The sequence below is a fragment of the Cannabis sativa genome, chromosome 1, assembly GCF_029168945.1.
Source record: "Cannabis sativa cultivar Pink pepper isolate KNU-18-1 chromosome 1, ASM2916894v1, whole genome shotgun sequence".
Classification (NCBI taxonomy): domain Eukaryota; kingdom Viridiplantae; phylum Streptophyta; class Magnoliopsida; order Rosales; family Cannabaceae; genus Cannabis; species Cannabis sativa.
The window spans coordinates 37,002,961-37,028,515 of NC_083601.1; the positions used below are offsets into that span (position 1 = coordinate 37,002,961).

Sequence of the window (25,555 nt, forward strand, 5' to 3'; positions counted from 1 at the left end):
TAATCATTGATAATGTGTATTTTTACAGAAACTTTTATCTCCAATTTATAATATACAGAATATTTACTGTTATGTATTATAAATTATGTGGCGGTTAGGGAAGGGACAATGAGGCTAACCGTGGTAGTTTGAGATCATGTTGGGAAGGTGTTATAGGCTGGCACAAAGTTATTGCCGTTAGAAGTTGCTTCTTTTTTGATGACATTGAAACTTGACATAGTTATTAAAATTATTAAGAGATAAATTTAAAATGGAATATTGAGAACTATATAGTTCATTATAGGAAATTAGGAATCTTATATTGGATGTAACTTTTTGAAAGTCTCTATATCTTTTAATTTTGTTACTTATTAATGAATGAAGTGAGCATTTATCAAAATGTAATTGGTGTAATTGAAACTTTCTCAATCCCAAATAATATTGTTTGTAATGGTTTTATGGCCTAATTTGTTTCTGTTAAAATACTGTAAACTCTGAATATAACCCTAATTAATTCAAGAGAATCAAACAATAAGATTAAGGAATAGCGGAAGCGTACCGGAGTCCATAGAATCGATCTTTGATTGGTATGATCTTCCAATTTTGCATCAAAACCTTTTAAACCTTATTTTCTTGATGATGGGGATTCAAGAACTCTGGAAAAATACTGATACGATGCAAAATGGGGACCATTACCCGTTATATTACCAACAGACAAACCTGTTGGCAATATTTTTGACTATTTCTATTTGGCCCCTCATCAATATAGAAATTGTCTAATTGGTATCCACATATTAAAATCATAACAATCATGCCCTTAAGTCATAAACTTTATTCCAAAATAGACCACATAAATTTGACTTATTTATTTGATGACCCAACACACATTTTATATATACGATTGTGACCCCAATTATTTCTAACAATCTCCCACTGGGTCACATATGTATACATATAAATGTGTTAACCTTATTGAGCTCATAACTTTGTCATCATAACCATAGGCATGTGCAATCTCGTCCATTAACTATATCAACATAGGATCAAAGCGATTTTCGTTGTATCAATCACAACTAAACCCATCAATGGTCACATACATCAACATAGCCAAATGACATAGATCAATTATGATAATGTGGTATGAAAATTACATGCATGGTGATCTATTCATGTCAATTTTCAATTGGTCCTACTTTACTTTATGGAGATCAAAACTTTAGCTTAAATGTACAAAGTGAAATAAACTGAATAACATAATTTTCGATCAGAAAATAACCAAAATACACATGTTTCATGAAACAAATAAAACACACTAAAGACAAACTCCCACTGAATCTAGATATCCTCATAATCTAAAACACCCATACGAGCAGTGTGCTCGTGAAAGACCTTGGGTGGCAAACCCTTAGTAAGGGGGTCTGCAATCATGGAGTTTGTACCTAAGTGTTCTATACAAATCTGCCCACTTTGTACCCTTTCTTTTACAACAAGGAACTTGATGTCAATGTGTTTTGACTTAGTCGAGCTCCTGTTGTTGTTGGAATACAATACAACTGATTTATTGTCACAATACAACTTAAGTGGTCTTTCAATTCCATCCACAATGCGCAGCCCAGTGACAAAGTTCCTCAGCCATATACCATGGTTGGATGCCTCATAACATGCAACAAATTCTGCTGCCATGGTGGATGAAGCTATGAGTGTTTGTTTTGCACTCCTCCATGATATAGCTCCACCACCTAACAGATATATGTAGCCCGAAGTGGATCTCCTACTATCTTGGCATCCCGCAAAGTCAGAGTCAGAGTATCCAATGATCTCAAAGTGATCTGACCTCCTATATGTGAGCATGTACTCTCTTGTTCTCTTCAAATATCTCATAACCTTTTTGGCTGCTTTCCAGTGATCAATTCCTGGATTGCTTAAGTATCTGCCTAACACTCCAACAATGTACGCTATATCCGGACGCGTACAAACTTGAGCATACATAAGACTCCCAACAGTAGAAGCGTAGGGAATCTTTTGCATTTCTTGAATTTCAAGGCTTCCTTTAGGGCATTGTTTAAGACAAAATTTGTCTCCTTTAACGACAGGGGTATCACCTGGTCTACAATCTTGCATGCCAAACCGTTTGAGTACTTTATCGATATAGCTCTTTTGTGATAATCCAAGAATACCCCGAGAACGGTCTCGATGTATTTGAATTCCTAACACAAAAGAGGCGTCACCAAGATCTTTCATCTCAAAATGCTTCGATAGAAATCTCTTGGTTTCGTGCAATAAGCCTATATCATTAGTGGCAAGCAATATGTCATCGACATATAGAACCAGAAATATACACTTACTCCCACTAAACTTATGATACACACAATCATCAACAGCATTCATCTCAAAACCAAATAAGAGAACCACTTGATGAAATTTGTGGTACCATTGACGGGAAGCTTGCTTGAGTCCATAGATGGATTTTTTTTAATTTGCAAACCATTTTCTTTGGGTCACCAACCACAAAGTTTTCTGGTTGCTCCATATAAATTGTCTCATCAATGTCTCCATTGAGAAACGCTGTTTTAACATCCATCTGATGTAACTCAAGATCAAAGTGAGCAACAAGTGCCATTATTATTCTAAAAGAGTCTTTCGATGAAACCGGAGAGAAAGTCTCTTTATAATCAATGCCTTCTTTCTGAGTATAGCCTTTTGCTACAAGACGTGCCTTAAACCTCACCACATTACCATTTTCATCCCTCTTGGTTTTAAATATCCATTTACAACCAATTGGTTTTACACCTTCTGGTAATGGGACAACTTCCCAAACTTTATTGTCTTGCATAGACTTATTCTCTTCATTCATGGCATCATTCCACTTATGAGAGTTAGAACTTTTCATGGCCTGATGAAAGTTGATTGGATCATCTTCCATCATTCCAATGCCATCCTCATGTTCTTGAAGATACACTATGTATTCATCTGAATTAATAGCATTTCTTCTTTCTCTAGTGGATCGTCGCAAAGGCACTTGTTCTTGAGGTTGTTGAGTTTGTACCTCTGGGGTTTGATTGACTATGTTTGGTTGCTTTCTTGATCTAAAACTTGATCAATATTAGGAATGGAATCCTGAATATTGTCAAAAGCAACTATTGGAATAGGAATCAACTCATCTTCAAGAGAAGTGGGTGATTCTAAATCCTCCTCAAAAACAAAGTCTTTAACCGTATTTCTCCCCCAAACTCAATATCCTCAAAGAACTTTGCAGTTCCCGTTTCAAATATATTCTTTACTTTGGGATCATAAAACTTGAAACCCCTGGATCGTTCAGAATATCCAATAAAGTAGCTGCTCACAGTTTTAGGTTCCAGCTTCTTTTCATTTGGCCTATAAGGCCTAGCCTCGACTGGACATCCCCAAACATGAAAGTGCTTAAGATCGGGCTTTCGCCCGTCCAAAACTCATAAGGTGTTTTTGCAAATTTGCTTTAGTTGGTACCCTATTCAAAATGTAGGCTGCTGTCTTAAGTGCCTCTCCCCAGAGTGATTCTGGTAAGGTTGAATGACTGATCATACTCCTTACCATATCTTTAAGAGTACGGTTTCGTCTTTCAGCAACACCATTCATGCTAGGAGATCCTGGCATAGTGTACTGTGGGACAATTCCACACTCCTCTAGATATCTGGCAAAAGGTCCTGGACGTTGTTCACCTGATCCGTCATATCTGCCATAGTACTCACCACCACGGTCAGACCTGACTTGCTTTATTCTTTTGCTAAGTTGATTCTCAACTTCAGCCTTAAAAGATTTGAACACGTCCAACACTTGAGACTTTTCATGAAGTAGAAATAGGTACGCATATCTTGAGTAATCATCTATGAATGATACGAAATATCGTTGACCATTCCAAGAAGGTGTAGGAAATGGCCCACAAATATCTGTATGTATCAACTCTAAGACATCGGTAGCTCTTTTCGCACCCAATTTCTTTATTTTGGTCTGTTTGCCTTTGATGCATTCAATACAAACATCAAAGTCTGAAAAATCAATTGAATCTAAAATTCCATCAGACACAAGTCGCTCAACTCTATTTCTAGAGATGTGACCTAACCGTTTGTGCCATAAGGAACTTGATTTTTCATTATCCATTTTACGCTTAGTACCACGTGATTCCACATTCAAGGTTTCATTATAAGAAGCAACAGTGTCAAGCAAATATAAGTTGTCATAAACCATAAGTGAACCAGTTCCAACAGTATTTGAATTAATAGATAAACTAAAGCAATTGTTTCCAAATGAACAACAATAACCCAATTTGTCCAAACAAGAAACAGAAACCAAATTCCGTCTAAAAGACGGTACAACAAAAGTATCTATTAAGTCCAAATAGTAACCAGTACTTAACAACAACCTAAAATGCCCTATTGCTTCCACATTTACCGACTTGCCATTTCCCACATAAATGCATCTTTCAGCATCATTTGGCTTTCGGTAACTCAGGCAACCCTGCATAGAAACACTGATGTTAGTAGTAGCACCAGAATCTAACCACCAAGTGTTTCTTGGTACTGAAGCTAAATTTACCTCAGAACAGACCAAAGTAAGAAATGTACCTTTCTTTGCTCGCCATGCAATATACTTAGCACATTCCTTCTTCATGTGTCCTTTCATGTTGCAAAAGAAACAACCATCGTCACTGTTGGTTTGAGTTTGTTTCTTATGTGCAGGACCTTTATCCTTAGCAGCCTCATTCTTTCTTTTCTTGCCCTTATCTTTAGAGGTGCTTGCCAAATGAGCACTTTCAGTCTTCTCTTGCTTCAATCTTTCTTCCTCTTGAACACAAAATGAAATGAGCTCATTAAGAGTCCATTTCTCCCTTTGGCAGTTGTAACTGACTTTAAATTGACTGAATTGTGGAGGAAGAGAGATAAGCACTAAATGCACAAGCAAGTCATCCGAAAGCTCAAGCTTTAGTGCCTTCAACTTTGAAGCAAGGTGAGACATTTCCATAATGTACTCCCTTATGTTTTCCTTGCCCTTAAACTTCATGGAAATAAGTTTCTTTAAAAGAGTACTTGTTTCCGCCTTATCACTTTTTGCAAAGCGTTTCTCAATTTCAGCAAGGAAAGCTGTGGCATCGGTGACCTCCTCGGACACCGCACCCCTAAAAGCCTCAGGTATGCCGCGCTTAATGATCATAAGACTCATGCGGTTTGAACGGTCCCACTTCTCATAAATCCTCCTTTGCTCGGAGGTACTGGTATCCGTAAGAGAAGCAGGACGATCCATCCTTAATGCAAGGTCAAGATCCATGCAGCCAAGAACAATAAAAATGTTCTCCTTCCAGTCCTTAAAGTTATTACCATTAAGGACCGGTACCGAATTAAGGTTAGCAGATACACTAGCAACAGCTGAAAAGAACAATACAATTACATAAATAACATGCTCATATAAGAATCCAAATAAAACAATAAATTCAAATAATGGTTAATCCCATCTCAAGATACCAAACACAACATTAATATTAAGTCTTTGGACAGTAATATTAATTGTAAGCGGTGTTCTTGTTGTAGTGATCAAACATTGACAATAAATTATGTCAAATAATATGCAATCTTTGGACTAACATATTATTCACACAAAATACCTTATAATTGTCACACATTTATCACCACAAACATGCATGAAATTCAACCAAATATTAACTCACCTTTGGGTTAGTTAATAAATTTATGAATCACATACACACAATTATCATAATATTTTTATTAAATTAATCTACACAAAAGAAATCACTTTGGTGATATTTTGTTTCAATTAATTTAACTAAATATTAGATATCCTTAATAAATTCTAAACCAAAATTTGAATTTAATTGTTACTGAATTATTATTATTATTACTTTAAAATTATATAATAATAATAATAATAATAATAATAATAATAATAATAATAATAATAATAAACAAAAGAATGAATAGAATGTAAAGAAGCATTCTCGTATAACGATAACGAAAGAAACGAGTAAATAAAATGCATCAGAACCAAAAAAAATTTACAAGCCAATTGTATGTATATATACAATTCAGATTTTCCTTAAAACACCTATTAAGTAGACATAAAATGAACTCATGCACTAATGCATTTGTAAAATGCACGGACTGCATATATATGTATATGCGATTCCTATGTATATACATGTATTATATGAATCATCCAAATTAGTGTATCAAGGAACAATCCCCAAGAGTAATCACGATTGCTTTATATGTATATACTTGCTGTTATAGCAAAAATCTATATATATATATAGCAGTAGTCGCACTCATTGCTTTTATGCGTATGCGTTTTTGATTTTGCTTTATATGATACAGTAATCGCAAACATACAGCATTTGTCTACAGCATTTGCTTTACATATATATGTATATATCTTAATTCAGATATCCAATCTGCAGATATATTTCTAACAGTTTCATTATTATTCATTCATCTTTTAAAAAAATAAATTATGTTTTATTTATTTGTTATTGTGGTTGAATGTACTAGATTTTGATTTGATTAAGCATTTTAGTTTTTAATAAGTAACAAGTAACAATCATTATTCAACATATATAATTGTAATTTAACAAAACAATTATGGAGATAAACAAGATATATTTTTCCACCAATCAAAATTTATTTTTAATATTTGTATTTGTAACGTCAGTATCTATATTTATATCCGTACTATTCCTTTATAATTAATATTATTTTAGATTTGTATTTTATAAAAATTACTAATCAGACACACTATTTTATCACATGATAAATTGAGTCATTTATTTTCTAAAAATTGTATAAAATTGTATTCTAAATTCAACTTTTGACATTTTTATAATATAACTAATTTGAAAACTATTTTTAACATGAAAAGATATAGAAAATGTAACCAATCTTATCATAATACTTCGAGATTGGGTTATTATTAAATTTTATTTTGACAAAAAAAAAATTAGCTTAAGATATTTTATATTATTTTAAAAAATATGAATCTAATTTATTATTTAACAAAATATATAATTTAATATTTACTCTTCCTCTATCACTATGATCATTTGAAGCAAATCATTCAAAAACGAAAAAGAATGTGATTAAAAAAAAAAAAAAGTAACTTTTCAATAAACACTATAGTTTTGCAAAAAATTTGATAAGCAAAATTTACTAAAATCAATAATTAAGATTCAAAACAAATTATTGTCCTTGTTATTATAACATCACAATTAAATAGTGACAAATATTTTAGGAAAAAAAACATAAAATTAGTGGCTAGGATTTAGAAAATTTTAAAAATTTGAAAAAAGAAATTACAATAATACATCAACACAATTTTATTTTTGATTTTTATGTTTTTAACTTTTTTATTTGTAAAAAGATTTCTTGAGTAAAAATAATAAACTATTTTTTAGTTGTTTTATAATTAAATTATAGTTTTCATGAGATTATTTTTAGTTGTTTTATAGTTTATTTATAGTTTTTGAAGGAATGTGTTGATTTCTCATTGTTTATTAGTTGTTTTCTTACTTTTTGCTGAGAAACATATATTTTCGTAAGTATAAAATTTTATAAGCGTATTTTTGTAAATACAAATTTTAGACTGTAAAATTGTAAATAAAACATAAAAATATATTTTTTGAAAATTTGCCTAACATTTATTTTGTTGGGTGTGTAATTAAAGTTCCACATTGGCTAGAAATAGAAAATAATATGGGTATATAAGGATGGACACTACTCTATTAGTATGAGGCCTTTTGGGAAGGTGCCCGAAAACAAAACTGTGAGGGTTTAGGCCCGAAAATTAATGAGAGAGTCAAGGTGAGATAGCGGTCTAACAAGGTGGAAGAGCGGGGCCCAACAAGTGGTATCAAAGCCAAAGATTTAGGAGCGCTGGGATAGTGAGTTGCATTTGTGATGTGTGGGAGAAGCCAGATCAGTCGCGAGTTCCGTTGGTGATAGCGGCGACACAAGGTGGTTTCGTCGGAGGAAATGCCGCGAATATGTAGTCCTTGGTTTGAGGGGAGTATTGTTAGGTGTGTAACCAAAGTCACACATTGGCTAAATACTCTATTAGTATGAGGCCTTTTGAGAAGGTGCCTAAAAATAAAATCGTGAGGGTTTAGGCCCAAAGCGAACAATTTCGACTTTGGCGCTCTTCTGTTGTGGTTGTTGTCAGCCCTTTGTAGATCAATGTTGATTGTTTATGAAGGATTCGAGTTTTATTTTATGACTAGATTGTGTTTATTCGCAACAAAAGGAAAGCTAGCGATAGTCCTGAATTTACGTGAGTGGGTTTAAGGTTGTGGAATGATGGGTTGGTTTTTAGGGGAACAAATGAGTTTGGTTTTTTCTTTACTCTGTAAATTTGTAATGCCTTTTAATTATTTTTAATTTAATAAATTAAAAAATTTTATCCTCTAAACGTTAACATATACTGCATTATACTTATTAAACTTTTAAGGTCTTTCGAAAGTTCTACTAAACTATGGAAATTGTTAGATTCAATAACTTTTATTCAATTTTTCTAACAAACACTTAGCGCAGATGAAATTTAGGGAAGTATAATCTCATACATGTTAAAATTCGAGGCCAGCACTTAGTACATAGATAACCGTCACATTAGACCTTTGTTAGTAAAATTAAAGAATTAGACAGAAATTTTTAAATCTAACGTACATTTTCAATAATTTAAGTGAAATTTTTAATAGTCTGAAAAGTTTTATGAGCAAAAATTCTATTTAATTTTTGTTTAGTTACGTTATGAGAAATGGCAAATGCCAAAAGACACTAATGTTTAGCATCATTTAATGTGTTGTATTATTATTAGTGTAATAAAGTATTAAGATACAATTCAATTAAATAACTATTATATGGAATATTGCATTTACAAGGTATTACCTCAAGGTGATAGTATATATCGTTGGTGTTTAATAGCAATACCATATTTAATTTTGTAATTTATATATTTTAATATATATAATTTTTATAATAGTGATGTTTATTTTTAGATGTTCCACATCTTTATTTGATTTAGTTGTGTGAACTTTGCTCTTTTTTTTTTCTTTCTTTTTCTTACAAAATATTTGTTTGAGCTTTATTTATTTATTTATTTTATTTCAAAATAGGAACTTTATTTGTTTTAATTATTATACCTTGATACAAGAGATAGTTCTTTGAAATTTGACTAGTTATCTAGTCTCATATTTGGACAAAATTTGAACTCAAGAAGGATTGGATTGGATTATATATCCCAAAGAAAAGATGAATTAACATAGTTCCAACCCCCTTCTTATTCTTCAATTAAATTTTAAATATAATAATTCGTTTTAATTTTTAAAATAATAAAATATGTATATTGAAACATTTTACTACATATTATATTATTCTAAAATTATTATTCTTATCAAAAATTAATTAATTTCTAACTAATAATCTAATCTAATTCATTCAAATCCTAATACTAAATGAGACTTTAAAGAGTCCTATCTCAAATTTTTATATATAATTTAAGTTAATATTAATCATTTGAATATGACTCTATTTATTTGGATTTAATCTTAGTGTTGGGCTAATACTATGTGAGGACTGACGTCCTTCTTCACTACAAGTCTCCTTGCTTGGGATCAGGGTTGTGCTGGGAAAATTGAAGCCTAAGAGTCTAAGACCACGTAAACTTATGAGGACTTTTTTTTTTCTTTTTTTAAAAAATACTAGAAGAAATTGATCTTCAAAAAAAAAAATAAATTAGTAACATAATTTTAAAAATCGTCATCTTAAAAAAATAAATAAAAAACATATGATAATCTTTTTTGAAGAAAATATTAATCAAATTATGTGTTGTAATCATATAATATTATATTAATACACATCTACAACAAAAATGTGATGTAGTGTGATGAAAAACTGTTGTTTATATTTTTCACGAGATCATTCGTTTGATTCTTAATATAATATTTTTTAATAAAAAAATTGTTTAAAAAATGAGAAGCCTCGCTAAAATTCAAAATCAAAAAAAAAAAAAAAAAGTATTTACGCTAAAGTTACTTTGAGATTTATAACGTGATAAATTGTATTTATTATATATAAATTTAATAATATTTTGTGTTTAGGGCCCCATAAAGTGGGGATTCTATGCTCGAACTTACTTTGTCTACTTGTAAAACCGATCTTGTTGGGGAAAACTTTAGGGCACCACTTGGGTGACTTGGTGTTGATTGCTAATTTAATGTTATTGCCATTTCTATCCTAGATGAGTAGATGTTGATGTAATATAACTAATAATAAAAATAACTTTAATTATATTTATGGTAAATAGTGAGATAAATACTTACAGTTTTAAGTTTATAAGTGACATAAATTTAATGATTATTTTTAATAGCATAAGTATTCAATATTTGTAAAACTGTAATAATCTCTAATTTTTATTTCCTTAAACAAAGCATATATAAGACCCAAATTCTAAATTATTTGATCAAAGATTAAAATATGCAGTATCATCAGTTACTTCCAAATATTCTTTTAATAAATTCAAAACGGAGTTTGTAGTGATAAAATTAGAGAAAAATTACAGGATTACAAATATTTGATACTTATATCGCTAAAAGTAAGCATAGAGTTAATACCGCTTACAAATTTAAAATTTTAAGTAATTATTCTACTATTTACTCATGTATTTATTATGTAAATTATCTTTGTCGATGAAATCAGTTTAATTAATAATTATTATGAGTAAGGGTGTGCATAAATCAATCCAATCCAATGAGAACCGACCGATCCAATTACAACCGACCGCCAAACATTACATATCCGATTGTGATCGGATCAGATCGGATTGAATGTTATTTTTAAATATCCAATTGGATCGGATCGGATGGTGGATGGGGTGTCTAAAAATTAAATACATCCAACATCCAATCAAACTAATTAGTAATTTCATTTAGTTTGGATGAGTAATTAGATTTTATATTGTTATACGTCAAATTATATGTATATATAAAAATTAACATTAAAGTTTTACTCTTTTTTTTCTTAGATTGTGTTGTCGGAGGAATTTTGACAACACCAATTTTGTGCGAGTATTCAAGGACTGCATGAATACCAAAAAATAGATATGCGAGTACTCACTTAGAATAGCGAGTACTCAAAGAATATAGTGTATAATATATGCGAGTATTGTAAATAGTATAAAATAGACATAGAAAAGTATGGTGGTTCAGCAGGAGCTTCGGGCTCGGCCTGCCTAATCCACTGTTGAAAAGAGTACTCTGGCTCTGTTTTTTTATTCAGATCAGCCCCCCTTCGAATGGAGGGGGAAGCCCCTACTTATAGGTAGTAGGCATCGGTTACAAATAATGGTCATAATGAGACCGTTACAAAATAATGGTAACAACAACAATAATAATAATAATAATAATAATAATAATAATAATAATAATAATAATAATAATAATAATAATAATAATAATAATAATAATAATAATAATAATAATAGGCTTATTGATCAAATTAATTACAACGATTATAAAATATGTGTAACGTTTGTCATAAATGCTCCTTGAATGTTTGACTGTTGACTTCCGTTGATTGGTGTATGCATTTGCGCCTTTCCAAATATGCAAGGTGTGCCTTTCTTAATATAGCGAGGTCTCTTTTAGTTAATATTGCGAGATTCTTTCTTTCGGTATTGCGAGTACTATAATATTGCGAGCCACCTTCAATACAGCGAGTTCTCTATAGGCAAGTCCTTCTCACGGGAAGGGTAAATTTATGCCGATAACAGATTGGATAGATCCAGCCCGATTCAATACATACTGTACCTAAAATATTGGATGGATCTGATCCAATCCAAAAAATACTAGGTCTAAAATATTGGATAAACCCAAAATAAATAAATAAATAAATATGAAATACATCCAATGGATAGAACCGATCCAATCCAACATCCAATAGATGTTGGATCAATTGGATGACGAAATTAATTAGGTCGGATCGGATAGTAAAATAAAATATCCAATATATGATTGAATTGGATCTCATTAGGTCTAAAAATATTAGATGTGATCCAATTAATACCCTTAATTATGAGGTTTGAGCTGTATTAATGAAAATTGTTTGATTTTACAAATAGTTTCTAATACCAATTTAATTGATCAAAACTATGCTCCTCTTTTACATAACCGTGGGTTAATTTATTTTAAACTTCACAATGATTAAGTAAAAATCTCCTAAAAAGACCCCCAATACTTACTATCACCGAAATTAACGTCTTATCATAAAACTGTTTCGAGAAATTAGAAAATCACCAATGATATTATTTCTAAAAAGAGCAAATATTATATAAATAGTATACACTCAATTTCTTAAATACTCCACGCGTTTGTAATGAGCGTGATAAGCACACTCTCTATCTGTGTAATAATCGAGTCAAAAAGAAATCTTTCAAGTGGGACCCACTGAGTAAACGTTGTCGTTTTCTCCTCTGCCGACGCTTCAGCCACACCTCTATACGCGGCACCACCAAAAATCACCTTATTACCTATAATACCTGTCGACATGAACCAAGAAGCACTTACTCCCTATCCGGGACCCCACCATACTCCTCATCCACTTAACTCATAAACACCGTTCGATCAAACCAATCAAATCTATTCCACACTAAGAACGGATCTAAGAGTCCGGTTGCATTGACTACCCGTAAAACTCACCACACACAATCGAAACCACTCTCACTGTAGGACCCGCGGTATTAAAAGACAAAAATAGAAAAAGTCGAATGAATTTTAAAATTTTATCCGTTAAATTACAGAAGAAGAAAAATTGGACCGCTAAATAAATATATATTACAGAAACCAAAGAGGAAAGGATTATCATATGGAGACGGAGCTGAAGAAGGAGACTAGTATGGAAGAAGAACTGAACGCTCCTTTGGCTCAGCCCCCATCCGACGTCGTTTCTGAGAAGCCTGCTCTTCCACCTCCTGCGCCAAAGACTGAGCCCAAGGTTGATGACTCTAAATCTCTAGTTGTGGTTGAGCCAAGTAAGTTTGTTTTGTTTTTATATGTTTATCTGTTTGGTTGCCGAGAAAAAGTATACGAAAATACATTTGTGGATAAGATTAGTTTCCTTTTGTATGTGAAATGTCTGAGTTAACCATGGTAATAAAAGCTTGTATTTATGTAACTTAAGAACTATTTCATTTGTTCAAAGAAATTTAAATATAATCATAAATTCCTTAATTTAGAATCGAAAATCAGATCACGAATTAGGCTATTAAACATTTTTTTGTTTGTTTTCTGATCACCCCTGTGTATCTGTAGAATCAAGTTTTACTTTATTTATAAATTAATTAATGAAACATGTTCCAGTATCGTACTTATGGATTGATTCTCTAGTTTGGCTGTCCCCTTTTCACTTTTATAATTTTAATCTTGTTTGAGGTGTTCTTCCTTTGGAACATTATTTGTTTTGGTTTATTTCACTTTCTTTTTCAAAGTGTCTTGTTAGTGGAGTCTTAATAATAAAGTAATGACTTAATTTCAAAGTGGTTGATAAATATCTAGCGATGGCCCCCCTCTACAACTCAGAATGAATGAATATTGTACATTTTTCCAACAAATTGTTACTAAAAATCATATAATTATTGGTTTTTTATGTATAATTATGCTTATTTTCATTCTCTATTTCCATTAATTTATTCAACCTCATCTTTACCATTTCAATTTTATTGAGAATAAGTACATACACTTTTCTTTTTAAGCATTAACTTTCAAGTTTTTATTTTCAAAGGGAAATTCTCAATCGATCTCTCATCCAAAGGACCAAAGATAATTATCCTTAGATGTCCAAGTCTTTATCCTTGACAAAATAGCTTTTTTGCTTTATCTTTATAATCAATTATCGCTTTAGAAAACATCTGTAGTGGATTACAGTTCTAAAGAAAAAGAGGAAGAATACAATTCGATCCACATCAATATTATTCACACATTATATTTCTGTTTATTTATATATTTATATAAAGATGAGATTGAACTAATTGTTTGAAAACACTATTTGCTTTTCCTATGCAAAACACCTAATCAATTATAGCTCTCTTGCTCTCCGATCCTTCCCTCTAGTTCTTATCTGTTTTATCCAATGACAGGTACTCCTGAGCCATTGGTAAAGAAACCCTCTGGTGGATCAATTGACAGAGGTATGTCTACTCATCTTCCTCAGAAGCTCTTTCATATATATACATATACATTTATATATATGGAAATTTATGTTCTAATTTTATTACTTTTCTTTCAGATATTGCTCTTGCAGGGTTTGAAAATGAAAAGAAATTGTCTTTTGTTAAAGCATGGGAAGACAGTGAAAAATCTAAAGTTGAAAACAAGTAAGGCTTTTAACAAGAGTTTTAGTTGGTTTATTTTTATCTCTGTATCTATGCTCTATACCAAAAAGGAAAAGAAAATGTAAAATTGTGAAATTTTGTCTAAAACTTTTGACAATATAAATATATTATATAATATATATTTTGTATGAGTATGTAGTGTGCATGTATACATATAAATATAAATGATTAATGAATGCAATGTCATAACCAGGGCTCAGAAGAAGCTCTCCACTGTTACTGCGTGGGAAAACAGCAAGAAAGCTGCTTTAGAAGCCAAGCTAAGGAAAAAAGAGGTGATTATCTTCGTTGTGTGTTGCTACAGATACTTTTATAGACCTTGGTTTGTTAACACTTTATTGTGAATGTTAATTGTAAAACTTTATCCAATTTCACTGAAACTGAATACATATATTAGAAGCTCATAATCAAGTTGATAATTACCAGGAAAACTTGGAGAAGAGAAAGGCAGAGTATGGAGAGAAAATGAAGAACAAAGTGGCTGAGATTCATAAACAAGCAGAGGAGAAAAGGGCAACGGTTGAAGCTATCCGTGGTGAAGAGATTCTCAAAGCAGAGGAGACAGCTGCCAAGTACCGTGCCACTGGGAAAATTCCCTCCAAGTTCCTTGGCTGCTTCTAAATTCTTTCTTACTTACGGCCCAAGCAATGTTATGAAGGCTCCTTGTTTTGATCTGTATACTTAAATGTCGTTGGTTTATTTTATTTATGTGTGAAAATCTCAGCTGGGTACTAGAAACTTGTTCGCTATCAACCAAATTTGTGTAGAGAAAACATGTTTGTTACATATGAAGAAGAAAAATGAAAAGAAAAAAGTTTGGCATTTTTGTTATTGTGTTTCTAGATATGCTCAACAATTTTTGTTATGTTTAGAAAAAAACTTGTTTGTTTTGTTAGTTTTCAAGAGAGGTACTTTTGAAATTAACAACAAAAGGTCATTTTTCTTTTTTGAAGCAACGGAACAATTTTATTCAACCATAAACACCAAACTAACAAAGCAGGCTGCTTTCCTCAGGAAAAAAAAAAAAAAAAAAAAAAAAAAAAAAAGCAAGCTGCCAGAAACACAAAACTTAAAAAATGTTAATTAAAGACAAAATATCAACTTCCCTTTTACTGAGATGAGAAAATAAACCACCTTTAACTCTAGCTTTCACAATTAACTTGATCTGATTACTTAGCACTTTAGCATAGCTACAAACAAATTCAAACATACATCTATTTATATTACACCAAATGCAATGTATAATTGCAGCTACTATTGTTCAAAACAGCAACCAGGCCTTTGATGGGTTTCTTACACCAGGTTATCCAACCTCCATGTCCTCTAGCCAAACTTTGTAGAAGTATTTTTTGGGGTGCTAAAGGAAATCGTAGTAAAGTTCATCTTACTTTTTGGGAGCATGTTTGCTTACCCAAAAAGTATAGTCGTCTTGGATTTAAAGAAGGAAGGAAGTGGAATATGGCTCTCATGGCTATGACATTTAAGCTCTCTCAATAAAATAAAACTGTCTTTGGGTGAGATAAATTAATGTTGTCTACTTGAAGGACCAAGATTTCTGGTGTCTTACTCTCGAAAGTGACTTTAGCTGGTATTTTAAAAAGCTTCTTACAGAACTCCTTGGATCATCATCCCTTGATGGAGGCTGAGAGACAAGGGCTGTTTAAGGTAAAATATTTCTAACTTTCTCTTCTTGCTTGTTATAGAGTGTTCTATTCCTGTTTTGTCTCGCACAAACTTAGCGTTCTTAAGTACTGCTTTATTATTTGGCAGGCGATTAACAATCATTTGCTCACAAGGAACCATCTTGGAAGATTCACGAGCTTAGACTCTCGCTGCTGCCCAATTTTATGAGACTCATCAGCATGTTTTCTTTAATTGTGTTTACACAAAAATGGCGATTCAGGATGAACAAAAGGTCTTGGTTAATTTCACGAGTCAGGACTCAGGACCCCTAAATTTATCATCTAATATAATATAGACCAAGGCAAGCATTTTTCCAAGAGTTTAGGACAAAACAGAAACAACGGTGAAAAGCTTTGTAGAACCAGAAATTAACATTTGTCTTTGTCAAAACACATAGTTGTTGCCACCAGGCACCAAGTACCAACCTTTCCTCTCATTTTATCCAAAAATAATAACAAACCCAATAATTGTTAATAACGAGCGTGGAATAAACAGCATTTAAATAGAATGACAAGACCGTGTTCCACTTGGACTTTTCGTAGAAAAATCCTTCCAATTAGAGTCTAGAATATCATATAATTTCAATAATAATATTATACATATAAGTCTTGTCTATACATAAAAACTCAATCCTAATTAGTTGACCTGAGATTAATTAACGACTCCATTGTCTCCCTACCTCTCAACTACATAAACCAAAATCACCATAGTTACTTACTAGTACTACCAGTGGTGCCAATCCTTTCTCACTTTAAAATGCAAAAAGAACATCCAAAAACCAAAAAAACAGTGATCAACATGGCCTAACATCTAACTACTTTTGCAAGCCTAAAAGCTTTTTAGAGATGACAGATGAATGAATTTTCAGACAACATGGCGTGATCGGAGGCGTAATGATCACCGCAATTCTCTTCCAAAAAGCTCATGTCATTGTTGATGGGGAAGTCTAACAGCAGCTGCAATGCAGAACTATCTGATGAATCATCCTCCATGTCATTCGAGCACGAAGAATCAGAGCCTGCACCCATCACTACATGATGATCATCTTCATTGTTGGGGCAGTACTTAACGAGGTAGCTCTTGCAATCCATGTCTTCGGCTTGGTCATTAGCCGGAGTATCGAATCCAGTCCTGTTCGTGCCACCCTCAGTGGTCAAGGCCGAAACAGAAGCCTGCGAAATTGGGCTACAACAAGCCATTTTTTCATCTTTGATAGCTACTCCTGCTACCTTTCGGAATGAGTCTCCCACATCAGAGTTCCACAAGCGTAGGAAGAAGTCAGAGTCATTGGATTTTGTTGTGAAAGGTTGAGTAGTAGAAGAAGTAGTAAAGAGGGTTGACTCCTTTGAGAGGCGCGCCTCGGCTTCGAGCCTTGCGCTCTCCCACTGCGCCATGTGCCGTGTTGTGGGAGAAGCAGGGGAAGAAGCAGTGGGTGGATAATGAGAATTTGAGTTGAAGGGTTCGTGAGTTAGAGGGTCTAGTCCCATGCAGAGTAGACGTTTCTTCAAGTGAGTGTTCCATAGGTTCTTGATCTCGTTATCAGTTCTTCCTGGAAGTTGAGAAGCTATAGCAGCCCACCTGAAATGTAAACACACATATTACATGATGTAGTGATCATATAAGTAACTGGTTTGAATGGATGTACTGAGAAATAGTTGAGCTGAAATTATCAAATTGAAGTCTATCTCGTATAACAATAGTTTTCTTCTAATACATAAAGTAGGCAAAGAAATCAGATATAAGTACCTATTTCCAAGCATGCCATGAAGCTGGATGATAAGCTTCTCTTCATCTTGAGTAAATGGCCCTCTTTTAATGTCTGGTCTAAGATAGTTTGTCCACCTAAGCCTGCAGCTCTTCCCACAACGAAGAAGACCTAAAAATAAAGAAATGACTAAAATATTTAATGGAAATGTGAATATTATTACTGTAGACCCAGTGGGAGAAATAGTTCAGATCAATATTACTGTAGACTCAGTTGGAGAAATAGTTCAGTACTACTATTTTTATTTAATGGACTACAGTTTCACTCGTAGGTGTGATAATTTTTGTGAATACAAATATAGCATAGATGCTGTTTTAAAATATGCATAAATTCAGCATTATGACTAAGACCCCAAAAAATGAACTAAGAAAATCTGAAAATGCCTTCTTGAGAAAAAGCAAGCAACAGAGAACTTGATATTAGTTTACATACTGATTATTAAGTTGACTCATAAAGCAAACCAAAAAGAAGGGTTAGGGGTTAACTAGTAGAACTTGCTATTAGTCTGCATGCATATATGTGAGAAAAAAGCAAATGACTTCAAAGCTTAAAGAACAAAACAATGGCCTTTATTTATTTTTATTTTAAAAGAATCTGTAAGAAATTGGAGATAAGAAACCGTTTGATTTAAAACTTGAAGGACCTAAACTATACCTCCCTCCAAGAAAATACCATGTTGGAAGGATATTACAGACTTATACAGTGTTACATCAGGTTTTCTCACCTAAAAAGGGTTGTGTAGGTAACCTGAGATTTTCTTGCAGCTCAAGCAAGATAAGCAAGGACATTGAAAAGTGAAGAAAATGAGAAAATGAAAAAGAAACCATCAAAAACTAAGACAAAAATTGCATCAACTCAACATGCCTGGAAGAAAAACAAAAAAAGAAAAAAAGAGTACTTGAACAAACACAAACCACTTAGTGACTCAGTAGCAAAAGAATAAAAGTCAACGAAAAGGTAATTTCTTTAAAGACAACATTTCATTTTTCTACTACCCCATTTGGAGGTCCTTTCACAACTTTTGAAACTCTTTGTCTTATTACTCAGAACAAAACTACAATCTGAAGCACACTTTTTGTTCTCTTTTCTTCCAAAAAGCCAAAGTATAGTGCATATGTTTCAGGACAACAAACAAAGATCCAAAGCTAGAAAACAAAACAGAAAAGAAAAAGAAAAAAACAGATAGAAGAAGAAGAAGAGAAGAAAGAGTCAAAACCTGCCAGCTTAGGTAGAGAACGCCAGCTTCCATGGCCATTATTTTTCTTGATATATTCAACAAGAGTCTCATCTTCTTCAGCAGTCCATGGCCCTTTCTTCAAGCCCTTCTTGTCACAACATGGTGTTCTTCCCATTTCTCTCTGTGTGTCTTCCTTTTAATCCTCAACCAGGATCAGAACCAAACTTTCAAAATGCTTTCAGATCAGACTTTAATAAACACACAAACAAACATATATATAATTATTGAGGGAAAATAAATATATAAATATATATTAGTTTTATTTATTTCAATCTGGGAAATAGGAAATGTGTATGTATACTTATTGATGTGGTGAAGTAAAGAGCAGGACAAAGAGCAGAGTAGGGGGGCCTATGAGCCTTTAAAGTTGTCATTGGCAATAAATGCTGGTTCTTTGGTACAGAAGAAGGAAACCACATTGAGAGAATTGAATCATCATTGAAAGGAAAATCTTGTCCAAATAATGGAGAAGAGAGTTATAAATGCTGGGGTTTCTTTTTTCTTTTTTTAAATTTTTTACGTGTAAGTGGTAATGACAAGTGCAGAAGAAAGAGTGTGAAAAGAGCATTTATGGCTGATCCTCTTTAAGGAGGAAGAGTAGAAGACATAGTGAGATTTATTTAATTAGAACAGTGACAGAGTAAGAAAGAAGACTGTAAGAAATAAATATTAATTTTTGTTTAAATAAAAAAAAAATAGAGAGAGAGAGAGAGAATGGAATAGAGGAGCATTAATGTCTGTGACAAAGACATACAGAGTACGGACAACCTCATGTAATGGAACCCTACCTTTAGCTGTTTTTTCTTTCTCCTTTTATTTATTACTCCAATTGTGAATGAAACCAAAATATGTATAAGGTACATAAAAATTGAACTGTATTAGTATTATATGGCAATATCATGAGTGACCTTTTTTAAAAAAAAAAAACAAAATATATCAACTTTACGGATTGGAGATCAATTTGTATCAAAATTATCATTATATCTCATAGTTTGTGACTTGTGTAACCTAAACTCCATAACATGTGTTATGTGATGGGTTAAATCCATTTGGAATAGTTGTACCAACAAAATATCATGTAATGTATTTGAGATATATAGTCAAATTGATTTTTGTTTCACTGTGATCATCCTACTGTTGTTACATTTTTGATGAATATTACACCTATAATTTGATGTATAGTAATTAATGTTTGATTAATTCTGTCTCTATAACGGGTTACAGAGTTCATTAGCTGATAAAACTTTATTTTAAAAAAAAAATAATAAGTGTGATAACATAAAAGAGAATGTCTTTTTCAAATTCTATTTATAAGTTTTTTCTTTGGAGCTGAAAGTCAAAGTACAAATCTTGGGAAAGTGATTTACTTCTTATACAGTTTTCCCAGTTACCCTTGTAATTTTTGATGAAAAAGAAAATAATTAAACGAAAGGGAAGGAACATACGTGTGAAATGAGAAAATAAAACTAAATTGGGTTTTAACTTTTAAGTCTCTTTTTCTTTGACTTTTCTATTTGAATGCTTTTGAAAGATGGGAGTGAGACTAGAGTCTAGACTTGGTGAGAAACCAAATAAATAAAGAATTATAATGTGGTTTTGTTTAGGAAATGAAAAGGAGAGTTATTAAAATAGGAGAGTTATTAGAAAGGAGAATAAGAAAAAGTAAAAAGTACTGGAGGTGTAACTTTGTTCAGACGCGACTTGACAGGTGAGTTGAGACACTTGAAATGTTAAAATTGTATGTGTTATTAATTAAATATCAAATCTTACATGACTTACAAAAATAATTTTTAAATAATATTACTAACTAATTTTAGTATGCTAAAGTATTAAACACCTAATACTTAATAACAATATTCTATAATTTAATTTAATAGTTTTTATATAATACCACTAATTAATTATAAAGGCAAAAATAAAGACTCTTTTTATCTCAGAAAAAAACCAAAGACTTTTGCCGAAAGAGAGCTAGAGCTCTTGTGTAATGTCAATATCGTTTAAGAATCTTTGAAAATCTCTTTTTAGTAAAAGGAAACAAAAATTTACACTTAGCTGGTAATGATTATTAAGTTTATTAACAATAAGGTAAGATGGATTAAAAAAATACGAGATGTATAGGAATTGTAAAAAGATGGAGAATGTGAAGGAAAAAGAGGAGAGTAAATCTTTTAGATTGTTTAGTAGAAAGGGTGTGTATAATTGTTATTATGCACGAAAAAGTGAAACTAAGTGAGAGTGAATTTTTAGACCCTCCTCCAACACATTTCTCCATCCTACCAAACATAATTTATTGATGTGTAAAGTTATATTATGCATGCATATTTTAATGAGTCGTGATGCATTTTTTCTCATTAGTGCTTCAATTGATACTTTTTAATTATTATGATATCTTCATGCAACAATTGGTCTAAACACAATCTGTCTATAACCAAGCGCAACACATCATATTCCAAAGTTATCCAACAAAAATTAAAATAAAACAAATAATACTCATCTTGGACAAGCATTTACAGTGGACTAGGCATCATAATAAATGAGTGCAGCCAAATAGTGTGAAATGTCTATTCAATCTAATATACCTAATAAATGTGGTCAAAGGAAAAGTCAAATATAGGAAACCATCTCATCACTTCTCTGCAATCTCAATTGGGAGTTTGAGACATGGGACTTCTCTATAGCATCCTGGCCTTCATTATCTACAAGATTTATACACTATTTTTTTCACTCTTGACCAGTAATAACATTGTGCATCAGAAATAATCATGATTCCATTTTTATTTTATTTTGAAATGGAATCATGATTTCTTATTATTACAATGAGAAATGCTAAAGGGCACCACCGGTGCCTAGCACCCTCCTACGTGTCAATATCGCTATTGGTGCAATTAAGTATCGGGTCCCATATAGTTTAATATAATAATTTTTATAGAGTATCGCTAGCCAATTGCAAGTCGACACATTTAGAAGGTGCTAGACACCACTGGTGCCCAATAGCAATGTTCAATTACAATATATTCATGGTAGCTAGAAAGATAAAGTCTTTCTTGGTTCGAGTCTTGCAATATCATCATATATACCACAATACATTGGTTTAATCACTACATTGGTCAATCATGATATAAGATTATTACTCAATCATAGGGGACACAATATAGCTTTAGACCTTCCTCCATAATAAAACTAAAAATTAATAAATTCACATCATCACATTTATGCTTTCAGTAACTACTAGAATAAAGGTGGTCCTGGGATTAAAATTAAAGTCGGAATAAACTTTATTTTCTTTCTCTCAATAAACCCCTTTCAAACCAGAGATATATATTTATATATATTTAATCACAATTCACAATACAAAATAAAGAGTCTAATTTTTATTAACTCCACCTGTTATTTTAAGGTTGATGTGATCGAATAATAGTTGTTAAATTACAAAACATTTTACTTTTTAGTCATATCAAAATTTATTCAAAATTTATGATAAAAAATAAAAAAATTGAGTCATTATTTTTATGTTGTAATTAAAAAGTTTATGACTAAATATATTAATGACAAAAATTACAATTTGTTGTGACTATATGTATTTTTAGTACATTTAATCATAATATTTGTTGTGAATAAAACTAAAGCAGTAATAATTTATATCTAAATACTATATTTTAATTACAAGTAATTTTTTATTGTGACAAAAAATTTAGGGATTTTTTCAGTTTTAACCAAAAAAAAGTAACAATATTACAAAAATACTTTCAACTGACCAAATAAATAAATATACAGCCCTAATAAAAAAAATTACACAAATACAACTTACACACACCTTCAACTCAGGACCCATACTTCCTGGGCAACTATCGTGCAACCATCATGCAACTACGCAGCAACCCAACGCAACCGAAACGAAAATTCAATGAGAAAGAGAACCACCATTAATTCCGGCGACTTCACTTGAGAAGACGACCAGAATCAATCAAAACAGGGACTGCTTCGAATTCATAAAAAAGGTGTAGAAAAACTACTAAGAAATTAAAATTCAACTGGAAATCCAATTTAATTTGCATAAAACTAATGTCCTGGCTTCAATTTTTAGATCCATGAAAAGCAGATCTCAAAAAGTTGAGTTGGAGTTCCCAAACAATCTAACTCAAGTATAATCTAAAAAAAATTACATCAATACTATAGTAAAATGTTTATTCTTGTGTATTTTTGTTGTTTTCCAAATTTTTAATGGTGAATTTATTCATATTAAATCATTAAGAGACATGTAGATAGAGTTACGTACGTGAAAATACTGTTTTGATTTTTAATGTTTCACAACAGTTGCATTACAGTTGCTTAAACATTTTGTTAACAGTTATTTCGTCTGATTGAAACCTTCGTCTGATGCATCCTTCAGCCAACCACCTAAAAACTTTCGTCTGATTGAAACCTTCGTTTAATGCAACCTTCGGCCAACCACCTAGCAACCACTCTGCAACCATCGTCTGATTCGTCTGATGCAACCACCGTGCAACCACGCAGCAACCACCCTGCAACCATCGTCTGATTGGGTAAGTGATGATAGTGTAAGTGGTATTTTAGTAATTAAAATTACAAAAAAAGTATAAATGTTGTCTTTACCTTATAGAGGTATTTTTGTAAATAAAATATCAATTTATATTTTCTATATAATAATTCTAAAAATTTATGTTGTGGCTAAAAAATTCTAACTAAAAATAATTGTTTTTTATATTTTTAATTCGTTATACTTTTTAGACGCCAAATTTTTAGGTGCGATCTTGGATAAAAAATATTGTTGCATAATTGATTAAATAGGTAGTTATTAAACTCATATATTTATTTATATATATATACATATTTAAAAGTTGAAATGATGCCTCCAAGAAAAAGGAAAAAAAAAAAAGAAGAAGAAGAATGTTTGTGTTATGAAATAATATAAAATAATATAAAATAGATGAGAAGAAAGAAGAAGAAGATGAAGAGAGAAAGAGAAACTGAATAAGAATTTCTGAGTTGTTTATTCCAATAGGGTGAACCCCTATTTATACAAATACAAGAGTGAGATATTAAGAAACTAAGAAAAAAGGAAACTAAGGAAAAGAGGAATGTTCATTACAATTCATGGTAATAAATAAAAGATTTGGACATCCATAACACTCCCCCTTGGATGTCCATAATAACTGTCTTATTAAAAATCTTGCTGAAAACTTGATCAAAGGAAAAAGAGTATAGTGTAAACTAACTCCCCCTCATTTAGGCATTTGTGGAGATCTTCTAATCGACGAATTTCGATCTTATCTGCCGTCTTCTCAAATGTTGATGTTGGTAATAACTTTGTGAATAAGTTTGTAAGATTGACACTTGATTGAATATGTTGAACACCAATATGCATTTTCTTGAACCGTATAAAGAAAAATTTCGTGGAATGTGTTCTAACTCTATCTCCTTCAATGTACCTCTTTTTAGTTGAACGATGCAAGCAGTATTATCCATAGAGAATTGCTTGGGTTGATACTTCTTTATTGAGTGCAATTCATATGTTTCCCGAATATGCTATGTCAATGATCTCACTCACACACATTCTCTACTTGCTTCATAAAATGCAAGTATGTTAACATGATTTATAGTTGCCTCGTTAAAAACCTTGCCAGAAAAACCCAGTGGGACAAAATCTGAGCTAGGGAAAAAGAGTACAATATATATTTCATATTCATAACTATTTGTAAGTTGCCTCGTTAAAAACCTTGCCAGGAAAACCCATTGGGACAAAACCTGAACTAAGGGAAAAAGAGTGCAACATGAATATGTCTCCCCCTCATGCACATATGATCCATAATTCTTTTGGCGATAATATATCTCATAAGATTATTGTTATCACTTTTAAAATATCACCATATATAATCTTTGATCATATATTTTCTATAACTCTTCCAGAGTATGTATGAACTTCTAAATTATAGATGAGGGGTTCGTAGAACATTAATATTTATCCAACTAATTATATCATTCATGTGTATGTACAATCTTGTTCATACTAAAATTTAACATTTCAAGTAGATATGAACATAACACATTAATGATAATATAAATTTCATTTGTGACAATGATGGTACTCCAATACCATATATTTGTTCCATCTTGTTGTATGATCTTAATTTTCATATCAAATGATCATATATTTATAATTCTTAATACATATGAAGTACTTCAGGACTTCAATACTAATGAACAAACTTTATACATTCAATATTTCTCGATATACAAAAGAAATAAAAGTTTGTTCTTCAATTAATCAAAAACTCTTCAAGAGTCTATCACAACGTATAATTTACGTATTTATACTGCATAGACAACCATACGTATTTTTCAAACAATAATTTACTTACATGTCTTTATTTCATACAAAGATCTTTGTCATATAGTGCGCGCGACTTAGAATTTATATCACTTAAGACATGTATTAAATTCTTCTAGAATTT

At 31.6% G+C, this 25,555-nt stretch overlaps 2 protein-coding genes and 1 long non-coding RNA gene across 4 annotated transcripts; 2 read left to right on the forward strand and 1 right to left on the reverse strand.

Annotated features, from left to right (window-relative positions):
* The first annotated feature begins 12,781 nt into the window (after window positions 1–12,781).
* On the forward strand, window positions 12,782–15,219 carry LOC115706531 (remorin). Its single transcript, XM_030634207.2, has 5 exons — window positions 12,782–13,038; window positions 14,143–14,193; window positions 14,292–14,379; window positions 14,591–14,672; window positions 14,824–15,219. Exons 1-5 carry the CDS (start codon window positions 12,873–12,875, stop codon window positions 15,016–15,018), a joined length of 582 nt encoding a protein of 193 aa, XP_030490067.2. The 5' UTR covers window positions 12,782–12,872; the 3' UTR covers window positions 15,019–15,219.
* Window positions 15,220–16,636: 1,417 nt separating this feature from the next.
* LOC115706528 (transcription factor MYB17) lies at window positions 16,637–19,655 on the reverse strand. 2 transcript variants are annotated; one of them, XM_061114014.1, is made up of 4 exons: window positions 19,384–19,655; window positions 19,062–19,270; window positions 17,827–17,956; window positions 16,637–17,658 (listed from the first exon to the last, which is right to left on the reverse strand). In XM_061114014.1, exons 2-4 carry the CDS (start codon window positions 19,195–19,197, stop codon window positions 16,920–16,922), a joined length of 1,005 nt encoding a protein of 334 aa, XP_060969997.1. In that variant the 5' UTR covers window positions 19,198–19,270; window positions 19,384–19,655; the 3' UTR covers window positions 16,637–16,919. The 2 variants fall into 2 exon arrangements, with proteins under 2 accessions (XP_060969997.1, XP_030490065.2); XM_030634205.2 differs by lacking the exon at window positions 19,384–19,655 and having other exon boundaries at window positions 19,062–19,355.
* On the forward strand, window positions 17,952–19,246 carry LOC133037171 (uncharacterized). Its single transcript, XR_009687332.1, has 2 exons — window positions 17,952–18,802; window positions 18,893–19,246. It is a non-coding gene; the product is annotated as an uncharacterized LOC133037171 (long non-coding RNA).
* Window positions 19,656–25,555: the final 5,900 nt, after the last annotated feature.